The 21,292-nt window shown below is 39.9% G+C and overlaps 1 protein-coding gene across 1 annotated transcript; it reads right to left on the reverse strand.

Moving 5' to 3' along the window:
* Positions 1–9,033: 9,033 nt before the first annotated feature.
* Positions 9,034–12,077, reverse strand: LOC148850556 (serine/threonine-protein kinase SAPK2-like). Its single transcript, XM_088947569.1, has 9 exons — positions 11,374–12,077; positions 11,107–11,181; positions 10,592–10,693; positions 10,409–10,462; positions 10,231–10,323; positions 10,052–10,144; positions 9,843–9,947; positions 9,651–9,749; positions 9,034–9,553 (listed from the first exon to the last, which is right to left on the reverse strand). The coding sequence occupies exons 1-9, from the start codon at positions 11,491–11,493 to the stop codon at positions 9,275–9,277; spliced, it is 1,020 nt and encodes a 339-aa protein (XP_088803695.1). The 5' UTR covers positions 11,494–12,077; the 3' UTR covers positions 9,034–9,274.
* Positions 12,078–21,292: the final 9,215 nt, after the last annotated feature.

A 21,292-nucleotide genomic window follows, 5' to 3' on the forward strand; every position in this document is an offset into this window, starting at 1 on the left:
AAAACTATTGAATTGGTCAACGACTCGTCGACCTATTCAACAGTTTTGACCATTTTTTAGTTTAATTAATTTTTAATTTTTTTTTGTCAGAATGGGCTATCTATTCGAATCGAACGACTAAACCGTCAATTCAGAAACCAGTGGCTAGAACAGTTCTGGGTTAGTTTTTAAAATATTGGTATACACATTTAGAACCTAAAAGCCTAAGTTATTGGATTGAGGCCAGGGCTATCTTTAGTCTGTACATATTCACATGTGAATCCCAACAATCTTCCCCTCACATGTGAATCTCTTCTACATTAAAAACCCGTTACCCCCCCTTGAATGGAATATGTTATTATATTGCCAAGTTTGACATGCACCAATAAAGAGCCCTTTGCAAACAACCATATGCTCCCAACTATGGAAGCACATTCCCATGTGTAGAATCATCATGGGAGACCAATTTCTCTTGTCAATTAATTGACCTTGGGGAGCCTACAAAGCCATGGGAGTCAACATGCATGTGTAAGGCTTACACACAAGGGACAAACATCACTTACAACCCAAAAGCCTAAACTATTGGGTTATGGGCCACTCTTGTATATAAGTCCCTTGCACTTCTTGTTCTTTTTCAATGTGGGACTTTCTTCATTCCATATACTACTCACACATGAATCCTAACTCCAAAAACTCTACGACACATTTTTATAATTGTTCATTCTAACCAATCCACATTGCTTATACTAGACTTTTCAATGCTCTATTTGTTTTGTTCAAGTACTTTAAATAGGAAGCATCGCAACACAATTGAGAAAACTTTAATGGAGATGTAAGGTTATATCAGTGGTTTCTTGAACAAGAGAGGATAGTTAACTGAATAAACTTTAGGGAAAATCCCCGATTAATACCCTGTACTTTGGGCCTAGTGCCACTTTGGTCCCCAAACTTTAAAATGTGACAATTCAATATCCAAACTTTTAAAACGTGACAATCCAGTACTTGCTATTAACTAGTTGTTAATCAGTTGTCAAGTGGCATTTGAAAAAGACAAAAATGCCCTTTGAGTTTCGTCTAATTTTCTTTATCAATCATCTAAACGTTGGCAAAAAATTAATAGTCTCAAATCTTTGCCTTTTCCTTTCAAGAAAGTTGGGGTCACGATTGAGTGGGCATTCTAGTGACCCCAACTTTCTTGAATAGGATTTGAGGCTATTAATTTTTTTATTAATGTTTGGATGGTTGTTAAAGAAAATTAGATGACACTCGAAGGGTATTTGTATCTTTTTCAAATGTCACTTAACAACTGATTAACAACTAGTTAATAGCAGGTATTGGATTGTCATGCTTTAAAAGTTTGAGTACTGAATTGTCACCTGAAGTACAGGGTGCAAATCGGGAAATTTCCCTACACTTTAATACTAAATGTAAAGTGTATCACATGGAGAGAGTGCCTTTTTTATCTTTTGGGAAGCGTGTGTGGTTGTTATTTTAGAAAGCATGAACCGACAAATTATTCATTACTTCTCCAAATTTTTTCTTTTACAATCCTGTCAATCAGAAATTTTGGGCAGATAGACCATATAATAACTTTATTCTTCCTTGACACTACAACAAGGCTATTCACGCTATTGCTCGTCAAGCTCTTTCTTTATCCCATGGTCGCGAGTGCCTCCCTTTCTTCAAGTCATGCTATATTCTAATTTGTAATTGAACTATTTCTTTGCAATTTTATGTGCAATACCATTTGCCACTGTTGAAACATGAGACACTGAAAAGTTGGAGAAGCATGGAAGAGACACCTACAATTTGCAATCAATACTCTGATTGGCCATGGTGGTTCGACTAACAAGGTGTTTGGAACCGTGGGTGTTTATTCAATAAAGGCTATTTCATAGGCACCACTTCAACAGTTTTCCTCTCATGTTCTTCTGTATACATCAAGAATAGCAAAAGATAACTTCTGTTTCTGTGCATACTTATCGTTGAGAGAGAATATTTTTTAAAGATTCTTAAAATAGTTAGGCATTTATTCACTGTTATACTGATATAGTGTCTAATGGCACTTAATTGTCATAAACAATTATAATTATTACTTTTCTCGGTTTTACAAATAAATAAAATACAAACATTGAATGAAAAAAAGGTAAAATACTAAATCAAATACATACTAAGTCCACCAACACGCAACGAAAAATGTTTAACGTGTCTCCTACAGAAATGTGCATAACACGGAGGGTGTCGAGGGTGTCTGCATTCTGCAGGTTTAAAGCGTAGTAAGATAATCCCCTCTCATCACAGCCTATACATTCAATTTTACTGATAAAACAAAACAACGTCATTTGTGGGGCAACCTTCCTGATCCTAATTAAATGTGCAATGGCATGGCCAAATGTAGATAGTTTTTATTTTCTATTAGTTTTGAAACATTAAAAAACCACATTTTTTTTTTTTTGCGTTTACGAGACTCTATTTGTGGTTATGGGGACCAAAAACCTGATTATGAAATAGGAAACAACACCTTTTTTTGAACCCTATATATGGTTATTAGTTTTGTCAACTAAAAAACTTTTTGTTGAGATGGATTAAACATGATCTCCCCCGTTTCTTTGTTAAAACTAACATGTATAGTATTAATTCACAAATAAATGGGTCCACTTTCTAGGAACTGACCCGCTAAAACGTACCCATCACCATAAGCTGAACACCATACCAGGGTTTTTAAAACCGGACTGAATCAGATGGTTGGACCGGGAAAACCGAGAACCAATCACCTGATTGGTTCTATTTTCTCTTAAAATCGTTCTCCCCCTGCCCAAAATCGTTGATTTTGATCAACAAACCGCTGAATAAGTTGATTAACCGTTTGAACGATATTGACTGTTTTTCATTTTTTTTTTAATTTTTTATTAGAATGGGCTGACCGTTCAATCCGAAAAATCGGACCATTTGAACTGGTAACTAGACCCCTGACCGGTTTGGTCTTAAAAACTATGCACCATACCCACCACCCAGGTAATTGATTTCGATGAACAAATGGGAGTTGAGGAAGTATTGGGCTTGTCTGATGATCTTTCAGTTCATATGGGCTTTTTGGACATTTAATGGACCAGGATGCGGTTCGAAATGTGCCCCAGCCCCAGCCCCGCTCATACTCATACACGATCCCATTTTAGATGAGCTCCAAATTTGATCATGTACCATCTGTGTAGATCAATGCCTGCATCACCAGCCCAAATCCCAAGAGGAGAAAATGTGAAAAGGTGGTTGTGGAATGCTAGGTTCAAGAGGTCCATGCCGCCCCTGCGCCCCACCATTTACTTCTGGCTAAACAGTTGTATCTCCAGAGTTTGAATTTGATTCTTAACAAGGAGTATGGGGATAAGTTCTTTTTTGTTTTCTTCGTTGACAGTAGTTGATAAAAAAAAGTGGGTTCCCTATTTTTAGTCTCCTTGTCCTTGAACAAAGATTGATTGTTTTCACCTATGCTGTCTAGTAGTTGTCTTGCTGAAATTCGCAATCGAGCTGTGGAAATTGGTTGTGAATTGGAGGCATATTGGAGTATTGTTTATCCTTTCTTTAAGTTTAAATTCTGGGAATCGAATATTCAAATTAACAACAACAAATAATCAAGTAGGGTTATTAGCGGTTAAGATTTACAAGTTTTTAATACTAAACTTGCATCCCAAAAAAGTGCCTATTCCGGATAAATGGTTATTAGCGGTTTTGGAGTCTGAAATTTATGCCATTAGACATTAGTAGAGAAATGGTGATGAGAGGAATGTGTGAGAACAAATGATTTTATTAAACGATCAGAGTAGAAACATATGATCGATTCATAGACTAAGGATACATACATAGTCTTAATTAAGGGATTGAGGACTTGATGACAGACCACATTGTCCTTTTACCTCATGGTTCATGAGTCATGACATATTGGAGGATGTTATAATTAGGAAATTCTGATAGTGGGATGGGATTGTTGATACGGTATGACAAGCCTCTATATATACATGCCTCTTTCACCACTACCAGATTCCCAAGCACCAGGTTCGTGAATACACTACAGCAAGTCATTATCTTTGGTTATCAATGATCAAATGTTCTTTTCAATGCCTTATTGTTTATGAATTCCAAAATGCCATATTTTCCGTGGAGGAGTGTAGCCTTCCTCCTTTGGTGTTATCTATCTTGACCATTTTCAACGAGCTTCTTCTGATCTCAAGCTCTCAATCAATCTTGACCACACACAACTAATAACATGTATTTGTGTGTGTGTTTTTGTTCTAAGAAACAATCTGATTTTAATAAGATAGTTTTAATTTGTTTTTGAAATTGGTAATAAGAGTCAAGAAAAACAATTCACATTGTACAACACCCCAAATTAAGTTAGCAAACTTAAAACCATATGAAAATTTAAATCTACGGATTGTATTTCAGCACTAGTCATAAGAATGAAATGGGGTGCTCGTTTTATTTTACTATGTCTTTTCTGTAAGCATTCTGCTCATGATTCCACTCAAGATGATGAGATGACACTATATATTAATATATGCAGCTAAGACATATTTTTATTTTCAATTCAACGTTGGCTTCCAAACCTCCCCTTCAAGAATTGTAATTAATGGTGGTGGGACTGGGGAAGAAAAGAAGGCCCAATCCCATTCCAGACTTGGGCCTACCAGGACTTCCGGATCCATAGTGCGATGTAGACTGCATCACTGCACTTTGGAAGGCTTTCAATCCGGGTCAACCTCACAGGCACGGCCAACCCTATTGGACCATTGCCAAATCAACATGCAATTAAAGACCTATCTCTATTGTTTAAAATAAGATAAAAAAGAAGGTTGGTTGTTCCGTTGAGGTCTGAAGACATTCGATGGGTAGGGTGTAGGGACTTGGGATTGAGCTCAACCTTAGGCTTTAGCCAAGAAGATATATAGTATCAAATGGTCTCTCACCTTTACAAATGGAGTTGGTCACCAACTTCTTTCGTCCTGCTGCGTGTGTTGTCCATCTCTATTCTCTCCGTCTGTCGTGTCGTCTTGTATTCTCATCTTTTATTTTAAATTTTTGATAGAGAAATCAATTCATATTTCATCATCAGTTTCCCTTAATACAATTTCTTTACATTGACTACTACTCATCGGCGACTTTCAAAATGGATCGGCATGGATCTTTTCCAATCGTTGAAAGTTTCAATCAATTATTCTACGTGGAGAACTTTTTAGCCACTGCCTTAGCCATCACGTTGGAGCTAAACCTCTAACTCTCGTAATAGCTATCTCCACTCTGTGCCACGCCCACGTACATATAGCCCCAGGATCATCTCCAACGTCCATACTCCATGTATACGACCAAGGGTGTCAATGTATCGGTTTTGGATTGGACCCTGTGCAATCCAAAAATCGATTTGGATGGATTGGAGGGACCAACAAGATGTATTGGATTAGACCAATCTGATCCAAAATATTTATTAAATTAGATTGGACCAAGTCCATCCATAACAATTTATACTAGGTCGGGTTGAATTAATCCAATATCTAGTCCATTGATATAAGATATATGAGAACATATGTGTCAAAACACAAAATTTGGATTGAAACCAATTTAAATCAAAATGAATTTGAACAGATTCTATCGGTCCAAATATTGAATTGAATCAATCTAAGTTAATCCAAAACAATCATTGGGTTGGACTAGACATGGTTCATTTATAATGAATTCACATTGGACTGAATCGGATTGGACCAAATCCAGTCCAGTCGACACCCCTGTCTAGTACGGCGTGGGGTGTGAAAGCAGGATCATAAATATGTATATTTAGAACTTGTGGTTTATAGGGAGGGGGAGGTAGCTGTACAGGGTTGGTGCATGCATGCTTCACATTCAGTGGTTGTGTCTTCTTGCACCGATCAGCTGCTTCCACAACCCTAGCAAGTAGCGACCAACCCATAACCTGCGCATGCTGTGGCTGAAACTGGACCCAATGCCCTAACCTGGGGATTAAGTGCTGCATGCAGTCTTTGTCTGACACCATCGGTGGCATGGGCTGCACCATCACCTTATCTCATACGATCCTCTATCATTATTGCGAAACCAATTTGACTTATAAACATAGCAAATAATTATAGGGAAAGTGGAGTTGATTGGTCATTGGAGGAAGATATGTTCAATTTGTTTATTAATGGAAACGAGAATTCCGGGTTCTTCTCTGCTACTACGAGTGTAGATTGTAGACTAGTCAAGTATATATATATATATATGAAGCTGACAGCTATCCTTGATTTTTTTATCCCCAAGGGTGCGTGAGACATCAGGGCATTAATCCACGTTGAGCAGTCCGTGAGTGACATAATATTAAAGCCGTGGAATGTGGAAGTGGCTCATCGAACGAATGGTGAAGAGAAGAACAGGAAGGCAACGGAAGAATTGGGTTTGGATCAGGAACAAGAAAATCTACACATTGTTTGTAGTGGCATTCCACAAATCATTCTGCTCCTCATGTGGGTTTGTCATGGAGTTCGTTTACAGGATGACTTCTACATTATATTGAACATACAATATTACATGGGGCCGGGGTTGTTTTCAGTTTTGGACCCACTCTGTTTCAGTGTTTATTACACAGGACGCACCGCTACAGCCTACAGTACAAAGTTGTTTCAGGATACATCATACACGTACACTTCCAGTATTTTTAAGTATTAATCAAGTCTTAATTAGGAGGGTGCCCATTTTCAAACAGGTGCAGCTCCTCCCCCAGTTCATCACAAGCTGAACAGATCAAATTTCATATCATATCTGCATCTGCTTATCCGGTTGGGAAATCGACAATATATAGAGATATTGGTTAAGGGAGATCTACATGTCTTACAATGTTCCATCTTTATGGATTGATATATGCCATATATTAATTTGAACATTTTGAACCTCAAGCCAGATATTAAATTACAATCCTACAAAAAGATGAGGACGTGATGTAATCTACTGAGCCTTTATTTACAATTTCAGATCAACCCGGTCGAAAGCCAACCCATTTCATCCATCTGTTGTTTTCTTTTTTAAAATTTTGCTGCGCACATAATTTTATGTAGTAAGTACTCTCAATTCAAACCTGCGACTACTTCACTTATTTATGGTTCTTTGTGTGTGTGTTTTTATAATTTACTTCGCAGTTTCTCAAAAGATTTATATAGGAAGAAGAAGAACGAAAGAAGGTTACAAGAACTCAAGTCCAAAGTTCAAACGAAAATGAACGATTGAACGGAACATTCGAACTATGGCTTTCTCCACTTTAGGTCCATTTTATGAATGGACGATTCATATTCGGACCGGTCCGTATTCATATCATTTTTAGGACTGTTCATTCCGTCATATCACTTCCGGTTCAAATGGTGTCCAACCAAAACCGGTCCATTGATACCCCTAAACTCAATGTGGGATCATACAGATTGATACAGGCGTTGCCGTAAGCGACGAGGTCTCTTCAAGCCTAGGGAGGGTTCGTTTTGATTGTGCTCCTGGACAGTGATAGGGTCATAGAATAATTTTTATATTTGAATGTGGAGAATTTTAGATAAGCATCTTTACAAAGTGATTAATCGGGCAACAGGGTCCCTTTCTCATCCATGCTTTTATCCCCGGAGCAGGCTTTTTAGATTCTCCAGTCTACAGAGTACGGATGATGTTGAATTTTTGGCTCATGGACGGTTTCCTCCCAAACCAACCGTAGCTGAATTTCTGGGTTCAAGTTGACCGATGTTGTCTTGGTTTGGTATTGGAAAATGCCTATACACATTAATTGCCCAATCTGATAAGGCCACCGAATCCATTAGCGCCCATTTTCTAGGTTGGAATCAGCCAATTTTTTTTTTCTAGATTGATGCCAAGGTAGATGATGAAATAGATTAAAGTCACCATGAAAATAAAACGGATCAGGCTGACGAAGGCTACTTCATCATCGTGGCATTAAACGAATAGACTACCCACCAGAGCATGTTTAATATAATAAGTAATCCCTTGCTTGACCAAAGGAGTTTTTAGTGGGTCTGTAACACCTGTAAAACCTTAGAAGATATCGTTTTCGAGACCTTAATGCTATTGATTCCTCAGCGATTCCTCACTCCACTATGTCCGATTATGTTTTATCATAAACTAGTTGGCATTAATACAACAAATCAATTCGAATGATGTTGATTGGCGGAATCAATAGGATTATAAGTTGCAAGAGATAAGTAACCTGAAGTCCTGAATATGACTTCTCACTGTACTACAATTTCTCGCTAATAAGTATGGTGCATTGCCAACTTTTCAGGCCTAGCTAGCTAATTTCATTCTCCGACAATCAACTATAAAACTGCAGTACAATACCTTCTTTTCCAAACTCGACCACTCTTAAATTTTAGGGAGAAAGATGATTCAGCACAGGGTTAGAATTTACAGGCACAGAGTATTGTTGGGATAGGTGCCAGTTTGGAATTGATGCTAATTTACGGGCAGACATTGGTGCATAGAATGTGTGGAATTGATGCCAATTCACGGCGGGCATTGATGTATAGATTGTGGGTTGTTACCATTTTGAATGTTTATAGCTCTGCACTGCAAATCAGAAATCTGCAATGGGCCTGTCCGTACTTCTCTATAAATTTTGTTAATAAATCATGATAGAAAACATGAGAGGGGGTCATAGAAACGTAATCTTTCTCTCTCAAAAAAAAAAGAATCTATACAAAGAGATCGTCATATAAAAACTAAAAAACTTATTTATTTATAATGTACAACAAAGATGATGAACTCTAACCGGCCCAGAGAAAAAACACTAACCTAAAGGGAATGGTGAAACAGAATTTATGTAGCCGACCCTATGTAGTTTGGGATAAGGCTTAGATGATGCTGATTTTAAGATTGAAGTTGCATTTTGTCCTGCAATGGAATTATATTTGAGAAGATGACATTTTTCTTTTTTGGGTGCATATTTAAAGTTGATTGAGAGTTGGTCCATACTGAACTTCTCCAGTTCTCCTGAGATCTGAAAATAATTGTAAGTTTGCGACATGAAGCAAAACGATGAATTGGGTTATAGAATCAGCAAACTGATAACAGTGACAAGCATATAGTACAGATACGCCTTTTATCTGCAGATACAACAACAAAAAAAAAAAAAAAACAAAGCTCTGTATGCAAGGGACAATCTGTCAGCCCTCCCTGAATGAAATGTGGAATAACAGAACTGAGGAAAGAATTCTTCACGCTAGACTGATTGTCAACCGGATCGAATTGCAAGCTACAGTTCCTCTCATAAAGCACAAACAAAATCACCACTTGTCTCAATATCCTCCAAATCAGCATCTGCATCCATGTCATCAAGATCCATGCTGCCACCAAGAAGATGACTACCAACCTTGGGACCTTCAGCCGGTTTCCTTGCCTCTTGTATTATGGATAATATATCTTCAATACTTTGGGATATGTCATTCATGTCATTGCTCTGCAAGCTATGTTCTTGTTCTACTAGTTCTATTGGCAAGTTTTTTGAGAACCATGGATGCTTTTTAATTTCTGGAATGCTTATCCTCTGCAAAGAAACCAATGGAAACTGATAAAAACAAGTTCAAAATAGAAATAGAAAATATGAACATTTGGGAGCAATATTAAAACACAACTGATATTACCTTTTCAGGGTTAGCTACAAATATCCGGGATAAAAGATGTTTACAATCCATGGATACTCGAACATAGTCTGGAATTGAATAGTGGACGCTAAGTATCCGCTGCCACAGGACATGATATATGATTATATGTAACTTAAACTCCATGACAAAGCAGTGAACAGGGGATATTTTAAACTTGGTACCACTACTTACCCCAATTGTCTTTCGAAAGTTCCGAGGATCATCAGGGTCTTCAAAGGGATAAGCTCCAACCAGCATCACATACAATGTCACCCCACAAGACCAAACATCTGCAATCTGTAGTTCTCAAGGATTACTTAACTGGTTTCTAAGTAAATGGACTTAAAATGGATGGACTGAAATAAAGTGAATAAAATAGAGAGAAAAGAGGACTAATTCACCTTCCCATCATATTCCTTTCTAGATAGGACCTCTGGTGCAATATAAGCTGGAGTTCCTACTGTAGACTTGGGTTGAGAATGAAAGACAGAAGACTACAAATTGAGGCAGGTCAGTCAGTAACAGAGTGAGCTAACTGAACAGGGACATATAATTTTAGACTTGATTGATGCTTAATTACCTTGGAATACCCAAAATCACATATTTTGAGACGTGGGGCTGTGCTCCCATCTAAGAGTGTGTTTTCCAGCTTAAGATCTCTATGACATATTTGCTACATTATATGAATCAAATTAAAGGAGTTCAACTAGACATGTACAAGGATGTGCTGATTATTTAACAATAAGTCTGGGTGATACCATTGAATGACAGTAGCTGACTCCTGATATAAGTTGTTGAAAGAAAAATCTGGCCTGATATGCGTGAAAATTGATAGCAAAGGAAATCTTGAATTAGTTTCAACTATAAAACAGACAGTATATTCAGTTGCCAAATTGTATAAAATTCTCATTTCTCACAAATGAAATATCCTGTTAGTTTACCTCATCCTCACTGAATCTACCAGCATTACATATCCTCTCAAAGAGTTCACCTCCAGCAGCATATTCCATGACTATGGCTAGATGAGTAGGTGTTAGAAGCACCTGCAGGAAATAGTGAATATCAAGTAACAGATCATCAGATGAATTGAAACAGTAATCGCCAAAGAACAAATGGTCAAGTTGATGTTGTAGCATGAAAACAGAGCAGCAGCCTCGAACAAAGGATATAAAAGCTCAGTTTTAACTTAAAGAAGGTTGCTCAAGTAACTTTTCATTTGTAACTAATTAAATAAATGCAGATATCTTCTGTTTTCAATTACAAGTATGAAGTATACACTTCGTTTGCCAATTTTTTTTTTCTACTAAAATTTGTTTAACGAATCTCCACTCCTTGAGGTACAAGATAGCCTATACAGGATAAGATAGGCCCTCCACACTCCGTCCCCTCCCAAAGAAAAGAAAGGAAGAAAAGGGAGAAAAGGGTCTCAAAAGAAATAATAAAATTAACCACCCACCTCCTTGAATCTAACTATATTGGGATGCTTCAAGGATCTGTGGTTCATTATCTCCCTCTGTACATGTTCATCAATCTGTGACAACAAAAGAAAAAAGTTTAATCCAAAAGCAAGAAAAATCCATGGGTGTTAAAAAAGGGACAACCCCTGATTGAGAAAAAAGTAGAAGATCGGAAGGAAATAAAGAAATAATGGAACGACATAAAGTTCAAAGGCCAGAAAACGAGGGGGCCGAGGAGATGAAAGTTGGAAAAAAAAAAAAAAAACCTTGAGCCCTCTCTCAATAAGCTTGACGGCGAAAAGTTCCATAGTCCACTTATCTCTAACAAGCTTGGCAACCCCAAAGTTTCCAGACCCAATTTCTTTCAGTACGTCGTAACGCTCCATAACGTGAGAGGATGAGAACCGAAATAGATGCAGAGCAACTCTCTTCCTCTTTTTGTCTCTCTCTTTCTCAGATTATTATCTTCCACATATCGCATGACGAGGATGTAAATACTTAAAAAAGAAGGAACAACAAAAGCAGAAATACTTCTGGTTGAAAAAAATGTTTGGCCGCCCAATCAAGCCAACCATTTTGTCAGACTAAGCTAAAAATATATTTCACGGCAGTCAAATTTGGTAAGGGAAGAACGAAGAGCAACCGAGATCAGAGAGAGAGAGAGAGAGAGAGGATACGTGGCAAAAAACCAATAGATTGAGAAATTGGAATTGACTGACGTCCATTGAAGCAGGTAGTGAGGTGCCACAAGCTCTGCCTACTTCCCTTACGAACGGGAGGAGAGTGGATGGATGGATTATTATTAACGGATAAACCCTGGAAAGGCGAGCGAGCTCTCCAAATCCAAACCAACGTTACGTGGACGGTCCTTGGGAGAGCACAGTAAGTAAAGTTAATAGTTGAGAGTGGAGAGAGGAATGTTGGTGGGACCATCTTCCTCTTTCGTGTTTATTTTCCCTCCATTTTGTTTGTTAAGGTATGTATGGTAATTGCGATATAATTGGTAAATGGTAACTGGTAAGGGAAGGGAAGGGGGGGGGGGGGGGGGACCGCTTGAGTTGATTGAGATTTGAGAGCTGCCGCGCGCAGAGGAAGATAGAAAAGCCAAGGGAACGAGAGGAGTACACGGCATGTATGGATTAGATTGCATCATCAGTCCATCAGCAGTTTAGCACCACACAGCAGATATTGGGGGCGAGGGTGAGTGAGTAGGCAGCAATTGCTTGGCTTCTTTGTTTCCGTTCGCCTTTTCCTTTTATGCCACGCCACCACCACCACCACCCTGTAGTTTTTTTGCGCCTCCTTCTCAAAATCAGATGCTATCTCATTCCAACTGAAAGCCTGTTGTATTTATTGTATTGATTCGGTGAGCACCAAACAAGGAATTGAAGGGTGATTCTTTGGGATTTCTCAAATTCTCATCTTATCTGAGATGATCTTATGGGGTTAAGAATGTGGTTATTTTTGGATCCAAGCCGTTGATGATCTCATTGTTTTCTGAATTGTTTATCCCCCCACCAAAAAAAAAAAAATCCCGTATAAGGGTTTTGATGGGATCTGATGATAAGATTTAAGTTGGAGGATTTCAATTTGATGGCATGTATTTCCATTTTCCCGTGTGCAACGAGGAAATTGTGGTGTAATACAGCATATAAAGACTAAAGACGCATGAATATAATATGGCGTGTATGGTTGACTTCGAGAGAGAGAGAGTCTCGACTCCAGAGCTCTGTTTTCTACATGTTGAGTGTTCAACATTTGGATTTTGGAATTAGAAGAGGAGGAAGGATCGAGGTGGAGTGGTTGAGATTTCTCATTCACCAAGAATTGAGAATCCAGATCGAGGAAAGAGACAAGGGTCTCTTACTCTTCTTGAAAATTCACAGACTCAAAATTGGGTCAAAGGATTTTGATGTAATCGTTTTTGGTCACGTACCAATATTTTGTTATGTAAATTTTTTTTGGCTAAGTATCTTGTTATTTGACCCGGTGGTGACAAGCCTTAGTGATGCGTTACTTGGTGGCGAACTGCTTGGTGGTGAACTGCCTGGTGGCGAACTGTCTGATGGCGAATTGCCTAGTGGCTAACTGTCTGGTGGCGAATTGCCTGGTGGCGAACTGTCTAGTGGCGAGCTCCCTAGTGGTGAGCTCCCTAGTGGCGAACTGCCTAGTGGAGAGCTACCTGGTGGTGAACTCCCTACTAGGTGGCCTATGACTTAGAGAATGGTGGAGTTCCCTGGTGCAGCGCAACCCGACTGCTCTCAGCATGAGGTGGTTTTCTTTCCTTTGTAGGCATTGGGAGCTGAGGGACCTGCGAGAACTCCATCTTTTCCTCCTCTTTGTAGGTGGCGGGAGCTGAGGGACCTATGAGAACTCCATCTTTTCCTCCTCTTTGTAGGCGGCAGGAGCTAAGTGGCCTCCGAGAACTGAATCAGAGGACCCGGGGGTATTTTTCCGACGGGGCGTCTCCGACGCTTAAGTTAGCACTCTGATTGTAGAGAGCTTTGAAAATAATATTGGAGAAACGAGAGAGCTAGAGAGTAGGGATTACCTCCATTTTTTCCATCCCCCTCCCCTTTGGGGGGCGAGGTCTTTATATACTGGAGTCCTCGCGGGTTAGGTGGGTGAAAATCCTCAAAACGGTAAGACTCGTCACATCCTGTCAGAACCGGGGTATGGTGGTGAACTCCTCAAGGTCGTCAGGCTGGCGCTTGTGTCAGGTGGCCAGGTTGGCGCCTGGGCCAGGTTGTCAGGGCTGCGCCTGCATCAGTCAGTGGGTTGGTGTCTGGGCCAGGTCGTTAGGTCAGCGCCCGTGTCAGTCGGCGGGTCGGTGTCTAGGCCATGTCGTCAGGCAGGAGATCTTCCTGCGATACTACTATACCGAGCTTCTCTACAAGTGACAAGCTGCCTATGGCGAGCTGCCTCTGGCAAGATGCTTGTGGCGAGCTGCCTGTAGCAAGCTGCTTATGGCGAGCTACCTGTGGCAAGCTGCTTATGGCGAGCTGTGGCGAGCTGCCTGTGGTGAGCTGCTTATGGCTAGCTACTTATGGCGAGTTGCCTGTGGCGAGCTGCCTATGGCGACCTGCCTATGGCAAGCTGCCTGTGGCAAGCCGCTTATGGCGAGCTGCCTGTGGCAAGCCTCTTATGGCGAGCTACCAAGAGGCCATACTTAGTTGGCATGAGATGCCACGTGTCACAATTCCACTAGAGGGCCAAATTTGCCCTCATCAATTGCCCCCCACTCCCGAGCTGAGACTAACTCAGCGAAGGGAGTAGATTTCTTTTGGCCCGTAAGTCGATGAGCTAGTAAGTGCTAATCCAATTCTTAGTGTGACCCGTAGGCTTTGGGAGTGACTCGTAGTCTACTTTTCTTTGAATTTTGCCTGTACTGGAGAGGCGACCGGGTCTTAAGCAATAACGTGGCCCGTAGGCTTTAGGAGTGACTCGTAGTCTACTCTTTTTTGACTTTGCCCATCTCGTAGAGGCGACTGGGTCTTAAGCAGTAATGTTGCTCGTAGGCTTTGGGAGTGACTCGTAGTCTACTCTTTTTTTACTTTGCCCGTACTGGAGAGGCGACCGGGTCTTAAGTAGTAATGTGGCACATAGGCTTTGCTTGTGAGGTGTCGAGCTATGATTGTGCTGCATCAGCTTCGTAATGCCGGTCACCCACTCCTACAAGAAGCTACTAGGAGCTTGACCTTCGGGGGTAGCACTACCAACTTTAGGTCAGCAGCTCACACGGGAGCCTTGGAAGGCTCGATCGGTAAGGACGCCTATGTAGTCGGTTGGCTGCCAATTCCCGCGGAAGCCACGAAGAGCTCATCTTTGTAGGGGGGACCTTGCAGAGTGGACTGATGAGGCATTATCTGAATTGAAAGTAAGGTTGGTAGAGCTATTTAGTCTGTTAGCTCCCTGCATAGTCTTTGAGTTCATAAAAGATGTAAACTATAAAGCGATAACTTCAATTTCTAAAAAGTGAGGATTTAACTTTCTGGGAGAAGATGACTTAGCTTTTGTAAGATGAGAACTTAGCTTTTTGTAGCATTTCCTACAGACGGCGCCAATGGATGTAACCGTTTCTGGCCATGTACCAATGTTTTGTGATGTAAATTTTTTTTAGCTAAGTACCTCGTTATTTGACCCGATGGTGACGTGCCTTAGTGATGAGCTACTTGGTGGCGAACTGCTCGGTGGCGAACTACTTGGTGGCGAACTGCCCGTTGGCGAACTGCCTGGTGGCGAATTGCCTGATGGAGAGCTACCTGGTGGCGAACTGTCTGGTGGTGAACTGCCTTGTGGCAAACTGTCTGGTGGCGAACTGCCTGGTGGCGAGCTCCTTAGTGGCGAACTACCTGGTGGAGAGCTACCTGGTGGCAAACTCCCTACTAGACGACCTGTGACTTAGAGAATGGTGGAGCTCCCTGGTGTAGCGCAACTCGACTGCCCTCAGCATGAGGTGGTCTTCTTTCTTTTGTAGGCAGTGGGAGTTGAGGGACCTGCGAGAACTCCATGTTTTCCTCCTCTTTGTAGGTGGCGGGAGCTGAGGGACCTGCGAGAACTCCATGTTTTCCTCCTCTTTGTAGGTGGCGGGAGCTGAGGGACCTGCGAGAACTCCATGTTTTCCTCCTCTTTGTAGGTGGCGGGAGCTAAGGGACCTACGAGAACTCCATCTTTTCCTCCTCTTTGTAGGCGGCGGGAGTTGAGGGGCCTGCAAGAACTGAATCAGAGGACCCGGGGGTATTTTCCTGGTGGGGGCTCTCCGACGCTTAAGTTAGCACTCTGAATGTAGAGGGCTTTGAAGATAATACTGGAGTCCCCGCAGTAATGCTAGAGAGCAGGGATTACCTCCATTTTTTCCATCCCCCTCCCCTTTGGGGGGTGAGGTCTTTATATACCGGAGTCCCCGCGGGCTAGGTGGGTGAAAAGCCTCCAAACGGTAAGACTCATCACATCCCATTAGAACCGGGGTACGATGGTGAACTCCTCGAGGTCGTCAGGCTGGCGCTTGTGTCAGGCGGCCAGGTCGGCGCCTGGGCCAGGTTGTCAGGGCGGCGCTTGCGTCAGTCGGTGGGTTGGTGTCTGGGTTAGGTTGTCAGGTCTGCGCCTGTGTCAATTGGCGGGCTAGTATCTGGGCCAGGTCGTTAGGTCAACGCCCGTGTCAGTCGGCGGGTCGGTGTCTAGGCCAGGTCGTCAGGCAGGAGATCTTCCTGCGATACTACTATACCGAGCTTCTCTACAAGTGACAAGCTGCCTATGGCGAGCTGCCTGTGGCGAGCTGCCTATGGTGAGCTGCCTGTGGCAAGCTGCTTATGGCAAGCTGCCAAGAGGCCATACTTAGTTGGCATGAGGTGCCACGTGTCACAATTCCACTAGAGGGCCAAATTTTCCCTCATCAGATTTTATTTTTATACCTATGGTGGAGATTATTGTCGTAATTGTTGTGGTTTCGTACCTACCTACATTGTACATATACCAAAATATGAATTAGATTCCATATGAAGTGCTTATTGGATGACTAAACTAACCTCCAAAATGGAGTGAGTATTATTCCATTAAAACAAATAAAAGAAAAGGGAGAATGATTGTTCAGCCCAGGGTCGGAATTTTTAGGCCCAAAGTACAATTGGGATGGGTTTCAGCTTAGAATTGATGTTAATTCATAGGCGGGCATTGATGTATAGAGTGAGAGTTTTTGACATTTTGAATGTTTATAGCTCTGTAGTGGAAATCAGAAATCTGTATTGCGCTTGTCCATACTTCTTTGAAAAAAAGAACTGAAATTGATTTTGATTTTTGGGTTCGACTATGATATGAAAAAGATATAATATCTGAAAAACTTATGACCAATCAATTGGAATCATAAACATGATAACCAATCAAGTGTTATTTATCAAAATTCATGGGTGGGTTTTGATTGATCAAAACTCTTCCCATACCATATATTTTTCCCCATCATAGATTTTCCCTTGATTTTTATATTTAAAACTTCGGTTAACTTAAAATTTTGAATTAACGAAATTTCATACATAGAATATAATAAGTATTAGTTTAAAAAAAATTGAAATAAAAAAGTTTCAGTTTAATTTTCTCAGTTACAAGCTTATTGATTTTCAGAATTTCGATTTATACAATTCGATTTTTAACAGAATAAACTGAATGCCCACCCCTAATTACCTGCAACTCCATTTGTTGGCACCTGTATATACTTACATACCTCCAATTCCATTTGATTAGTAAATGATCCAGGGGTTGTCTTCTGCTTAATTTACTACTGCTTTGTTTCCCCCAGTTCCAACGGAAAAAAAAAAAAAAAAAAAAAAACAAAAACAAAACGAAACAAACATTGAAATAGAATCACATGCCGATTTGATGAAATCAAAGATCCAAAAACATAGCCAAAGGATTGGCAGTTAAGGTTGATGACAACTGACAAACGAAAGGCAATCAGTTTCAAATATCACCGAGTTCTAACCCATTTGATGATTTGAACTGATGTTATATTTGCCACTTGGAATAGCTTGTTATTGTGGAATTCCACGTTGATGTGTCTCGATCATCCACTAACCGGAAAAGTTTTGCCAATCAATCACAACTGACGACCTTCTACTACCAGGTTTTGAACAATGACAAGACATCCTCTACAGAAGAAAGATAAATCGGTAATATATAGTTATAGACCTCTGGAAAATGACTACAGGCGTATGTTGAGATATTAGTACTTAATAACGAGCCTTTTATGTTATTTTCCACCTTGGATAGTGATGGTAAAAATTTGAGAGAGGTTCAAATCCGATTTCCTGCCCCCTATTCTCTACCTTATACTCTACCCGCTAAGCCTGCCTTCATCCAAATGACAGACTAATCAGGAACAGGAATCGAATTAAGCTAATAGAGATGAAAAAAAATTATGTTCAAACACTTCCATTCAATCCCTTTATCATCATAATGGATATTGGACTTTTCTGTGCAACGCATGGGCCCATGTTATTGAAGCCCATCCATAGACCATAGTTCCTTCCTAAATCAAAGGATAATAAAATAACATAATCAGTTGAAGCCCATCCATAATTTTATTATTAATATGTTGGCTTCATTTGTAAATGGAGTTGTTAGTAAATGTTTGCAACCAAATGGACTCCCGAATCAAGTCAAATTATTTCAGACTGAAAGCTTTGATTTTGGTTTGAGCAGCTGGAGATGCAATTTGGGCAGGGTTGGGTTGGTTTTTGTCAAAATGTTAACTCGGCCAAACCGAGCTGCACCCCCTATAAACAGCTTTACAATTATTTCATTTTTGCAATCATTACTCAGTTTGGAAGGAGTACAAATACATATATGTAGGGTCTCCACAATTGGCTTTAGAAGTTGAGCTTCTTCTATTCTTCTATTATTATATTATTCTAGAGGGTGATTGTTTGACAATAGTTTTATGTTTGTCTGATAGTTCCGACATGTAAAAAATACATTAAGCTTTTATATGAAGATCTGAGCTGTCTGAAGCACGTTTGGTAGATGTACGTCTTTCCGTACATATATTTATATAAATATATAGATAATATATGATATATTAAATATATATATAATATATATTTCAATCGGTTCAAGTTTTTTATTCAATTCGTTTTTTTTTTTCAGTTTTTATAAGCACCCCTAAGGACAACTATATTCCAGTAACTGATAATTCATTGGCAATATATGGTTATTCTTTCTTTTGGTGATTTATTCAAATTTGTGAGTATTTTGTGTGAAAGGATAAATATACAACGTGGTTCAACGACCCAGTCTAATATCTGAACCAAAATGCTCCATTTGGGAAATGCCAAATAGACGTCGTTAGGAAAGTTGTTAATTTAAGTAACAATCATCAGATTGTTGGGAAAACCAATTTTCCTTAAGAGCAATAAATCTGATAAACTAATGGTTGCTGAAGTTGTTAAGTTTTTCCCATGCAGAGATGTAGTTGAAAACCTGTGGGCTTGAAAATGCCATAAATATATCTTTGGTAGACAAATTGTAAACAAAGCTTTTCTTCATAACGTTAATAGCATGGGCTTGCCAGATGACTTACCCAGGCAAAGAGATTTAGGGGACCCAGAAGAGACAGATAAACTAATGGGCTTGAAAGATCCACTATGATATCATCCTCTTTCCTTAATGACACTGATCATTCTATCCAACAACACGCTACCATGTCAATGTCTAAATGACAAGCAAACCCTCTTTACTTGGATTCAAAGTTTTTAGAGTGATTTGGTTTGGCCAATCCAATGTCCTAAAAGATTGTAAACCATAAAATATTTGTTGGTGCTGACGCAGATTGGGCACCGGAGTCGCGGCCAATTGCAGTGGCAAATGCGCTTCTGTCTTTATGCCTTTGGCTTTGGATCGACAAAATTCCCAAGTAAAATTGCCATTTTGATCTGAATATCACAAATATGGTTGCATCTAATTGGGCTTCTCCCACTGTTTAACTATATATGATTTCGAACATTTGAGGGAGGGCTGGTTTAATTAATTTTATGACTTGGGTATTGGGCTTGGAACTAAAAAAAGTTGGCATGGGTTAAAGAGCTTTAAAAAAAAAAAAAAAAAAAAACTTACCCGAGCCCATGGACGTGTACGTGGGTGCGCGAGCGAATATGTAATTTAGTGGCTTGAACAAAGAAATGCCAGCAACAAACCCAGGAATTCAAATGACCATTTATCCCCATGCAACCATACCGAACTTATTTCTAGGACAAACAGGTAACCCTGGGGCTGCCCTGCTACGCTTCATTTTGTAGGTATTACGAACTGCAGCAACCACGGACATGCATTGGGACATATTATTTGGGTTTCTTCTTCTTCTTCTTCTGTAGTGTTAACAACACATTGAGGTTTCGTGAGGTTCATGGCCCGTGAAGCTAGCTGCAATATTAGAGATGCTTGGATCCATTGATTCTCTTTGCAAATACGACCACCGAAGAAGCTATCTGATCGATGAATAACCCGAAGCGTATGTATGCGTTCTACTATGAATTAAATCCCTAACCTCCATACATATGGCTTGGAAGGTGGGTTCTTAATTTTCATCACATTATCGACGATGAGAATGCATACAATTCACGTACAGTAAGCTTGTTAGCGGTTAAAATGATTAATTTCGTGTATCGAATGAACAGAGAACAAGTTTTGTTCTTCCTTGTGGATAAGCTTGACACACTCCTACCATACATGGCGTTCATGCACATGGATTTCAGCAATAACAACGGCACTTTCTTGTTATTTAAACTGTTTTAATTAGTAGTACGGATTGGTTGAATCTTACCCGAACGTTAATGAATAAGAACAGCCCGGATCTGCTCCCAACAGCCATTGCAGCCGACAAGGGCCGCACATGGCTGCCATGACTGTTGGGACCGTGTTTTGGTTAGGGACCAGATTCAAACTCAATATACAAAGTAGAATACTATTTGATTTGTACTAACGCAAATCCTTTTATAGACTGCCACCTGTAATTTGGGGGTATTGATTCTTAGCCCCCCGAGCTTTCATTTGTGATAAATGCTCACCCTGGAAATTTAGATTTCAACACTTTGTCCCGACATTAGCATTTTATAAGTTAGCTTTAGAAGAAAATATTTTTATGTGTCTGTCATGTGTGAATAAAACAAGGTTTCTTAAATTCCAAACTGTCTTTGTGTCATTTTATGAGCCTATTTTGTATAAATTGATGATAAAATATAGAAAAAAAAAGGGAACAAAATAAAGGAAAAGTAAATTGCAGATAATATAAAGGGAAAGCAACAAAATAAAAAATTATATAAAACACAATAAATGAGAAAAATATAAATAAACAGAAAACACTAAAAAGAGATGCTATGGCTTAATATGCCTATTTTTGTTATTTCAATATTTTCTTCTCTCAGACTATTGACATATTTTAATAATTTTACCTCAGATGCAAAGTATTGGAATGTGAAAATTTAGGGTGAGGCTTTATTCTGTAGACCAAACCTCACTACTCCCAAATCATGTGCTAGTCTGTAACCCTTTTCTTATGAGGACCCAGATGGCTGCTTACAAAGGTGCATGTTTTGTAAGGGTTACAAAACCGAGAAGAGCAACGCCGAGATGCTCTGCTTCCTCAAGGTTCAGACTGCTTCAGACCTCCTTCCGTAACAAATTAAAGTGCCCGTGATGCAA

The sequence above is a fragment of the Nelumbo lutea genome, chromosome 5 (assembly GCF_056320005.1).
Source record: "Nelumbo lutea isolate HS-2025 chromosome 5, American lotus-T2T, whole genome shotgun sequence".
NCBI classification, from domain to species: Eukaryota; Viridiplantae; Streptophyta; class Magnoliopsida; order Proteales; family Nelumbonaceae; genus Nelumbo; species Nelumbo lutea.

Bases quoted from the DNA above. Each gene is read 5' to 3' on its own strand.
- LOC148850556 (XM_088947569.1), bottom strand. From the start codon at position 11,493: ATGGAGCGTTACGACGTACTGAAAGAAATTGGGTCTGGAAACTTTGGG. The intron at 10,145-10,230 runs GTAATTAAGCAT...CTCAATTTGTAG, and splicing joins GTGATTTTGGGTATTCCAAG to TCTTCTGTCTTTCATTCTCA. The intron at 9,750-9,842 runs GTAAGTAGTGGT...GTCCTGTGGCAG, and splicing joins ACTTTCGAAAGACAATTGGG to CGGATACTTAGCGTCCACTA.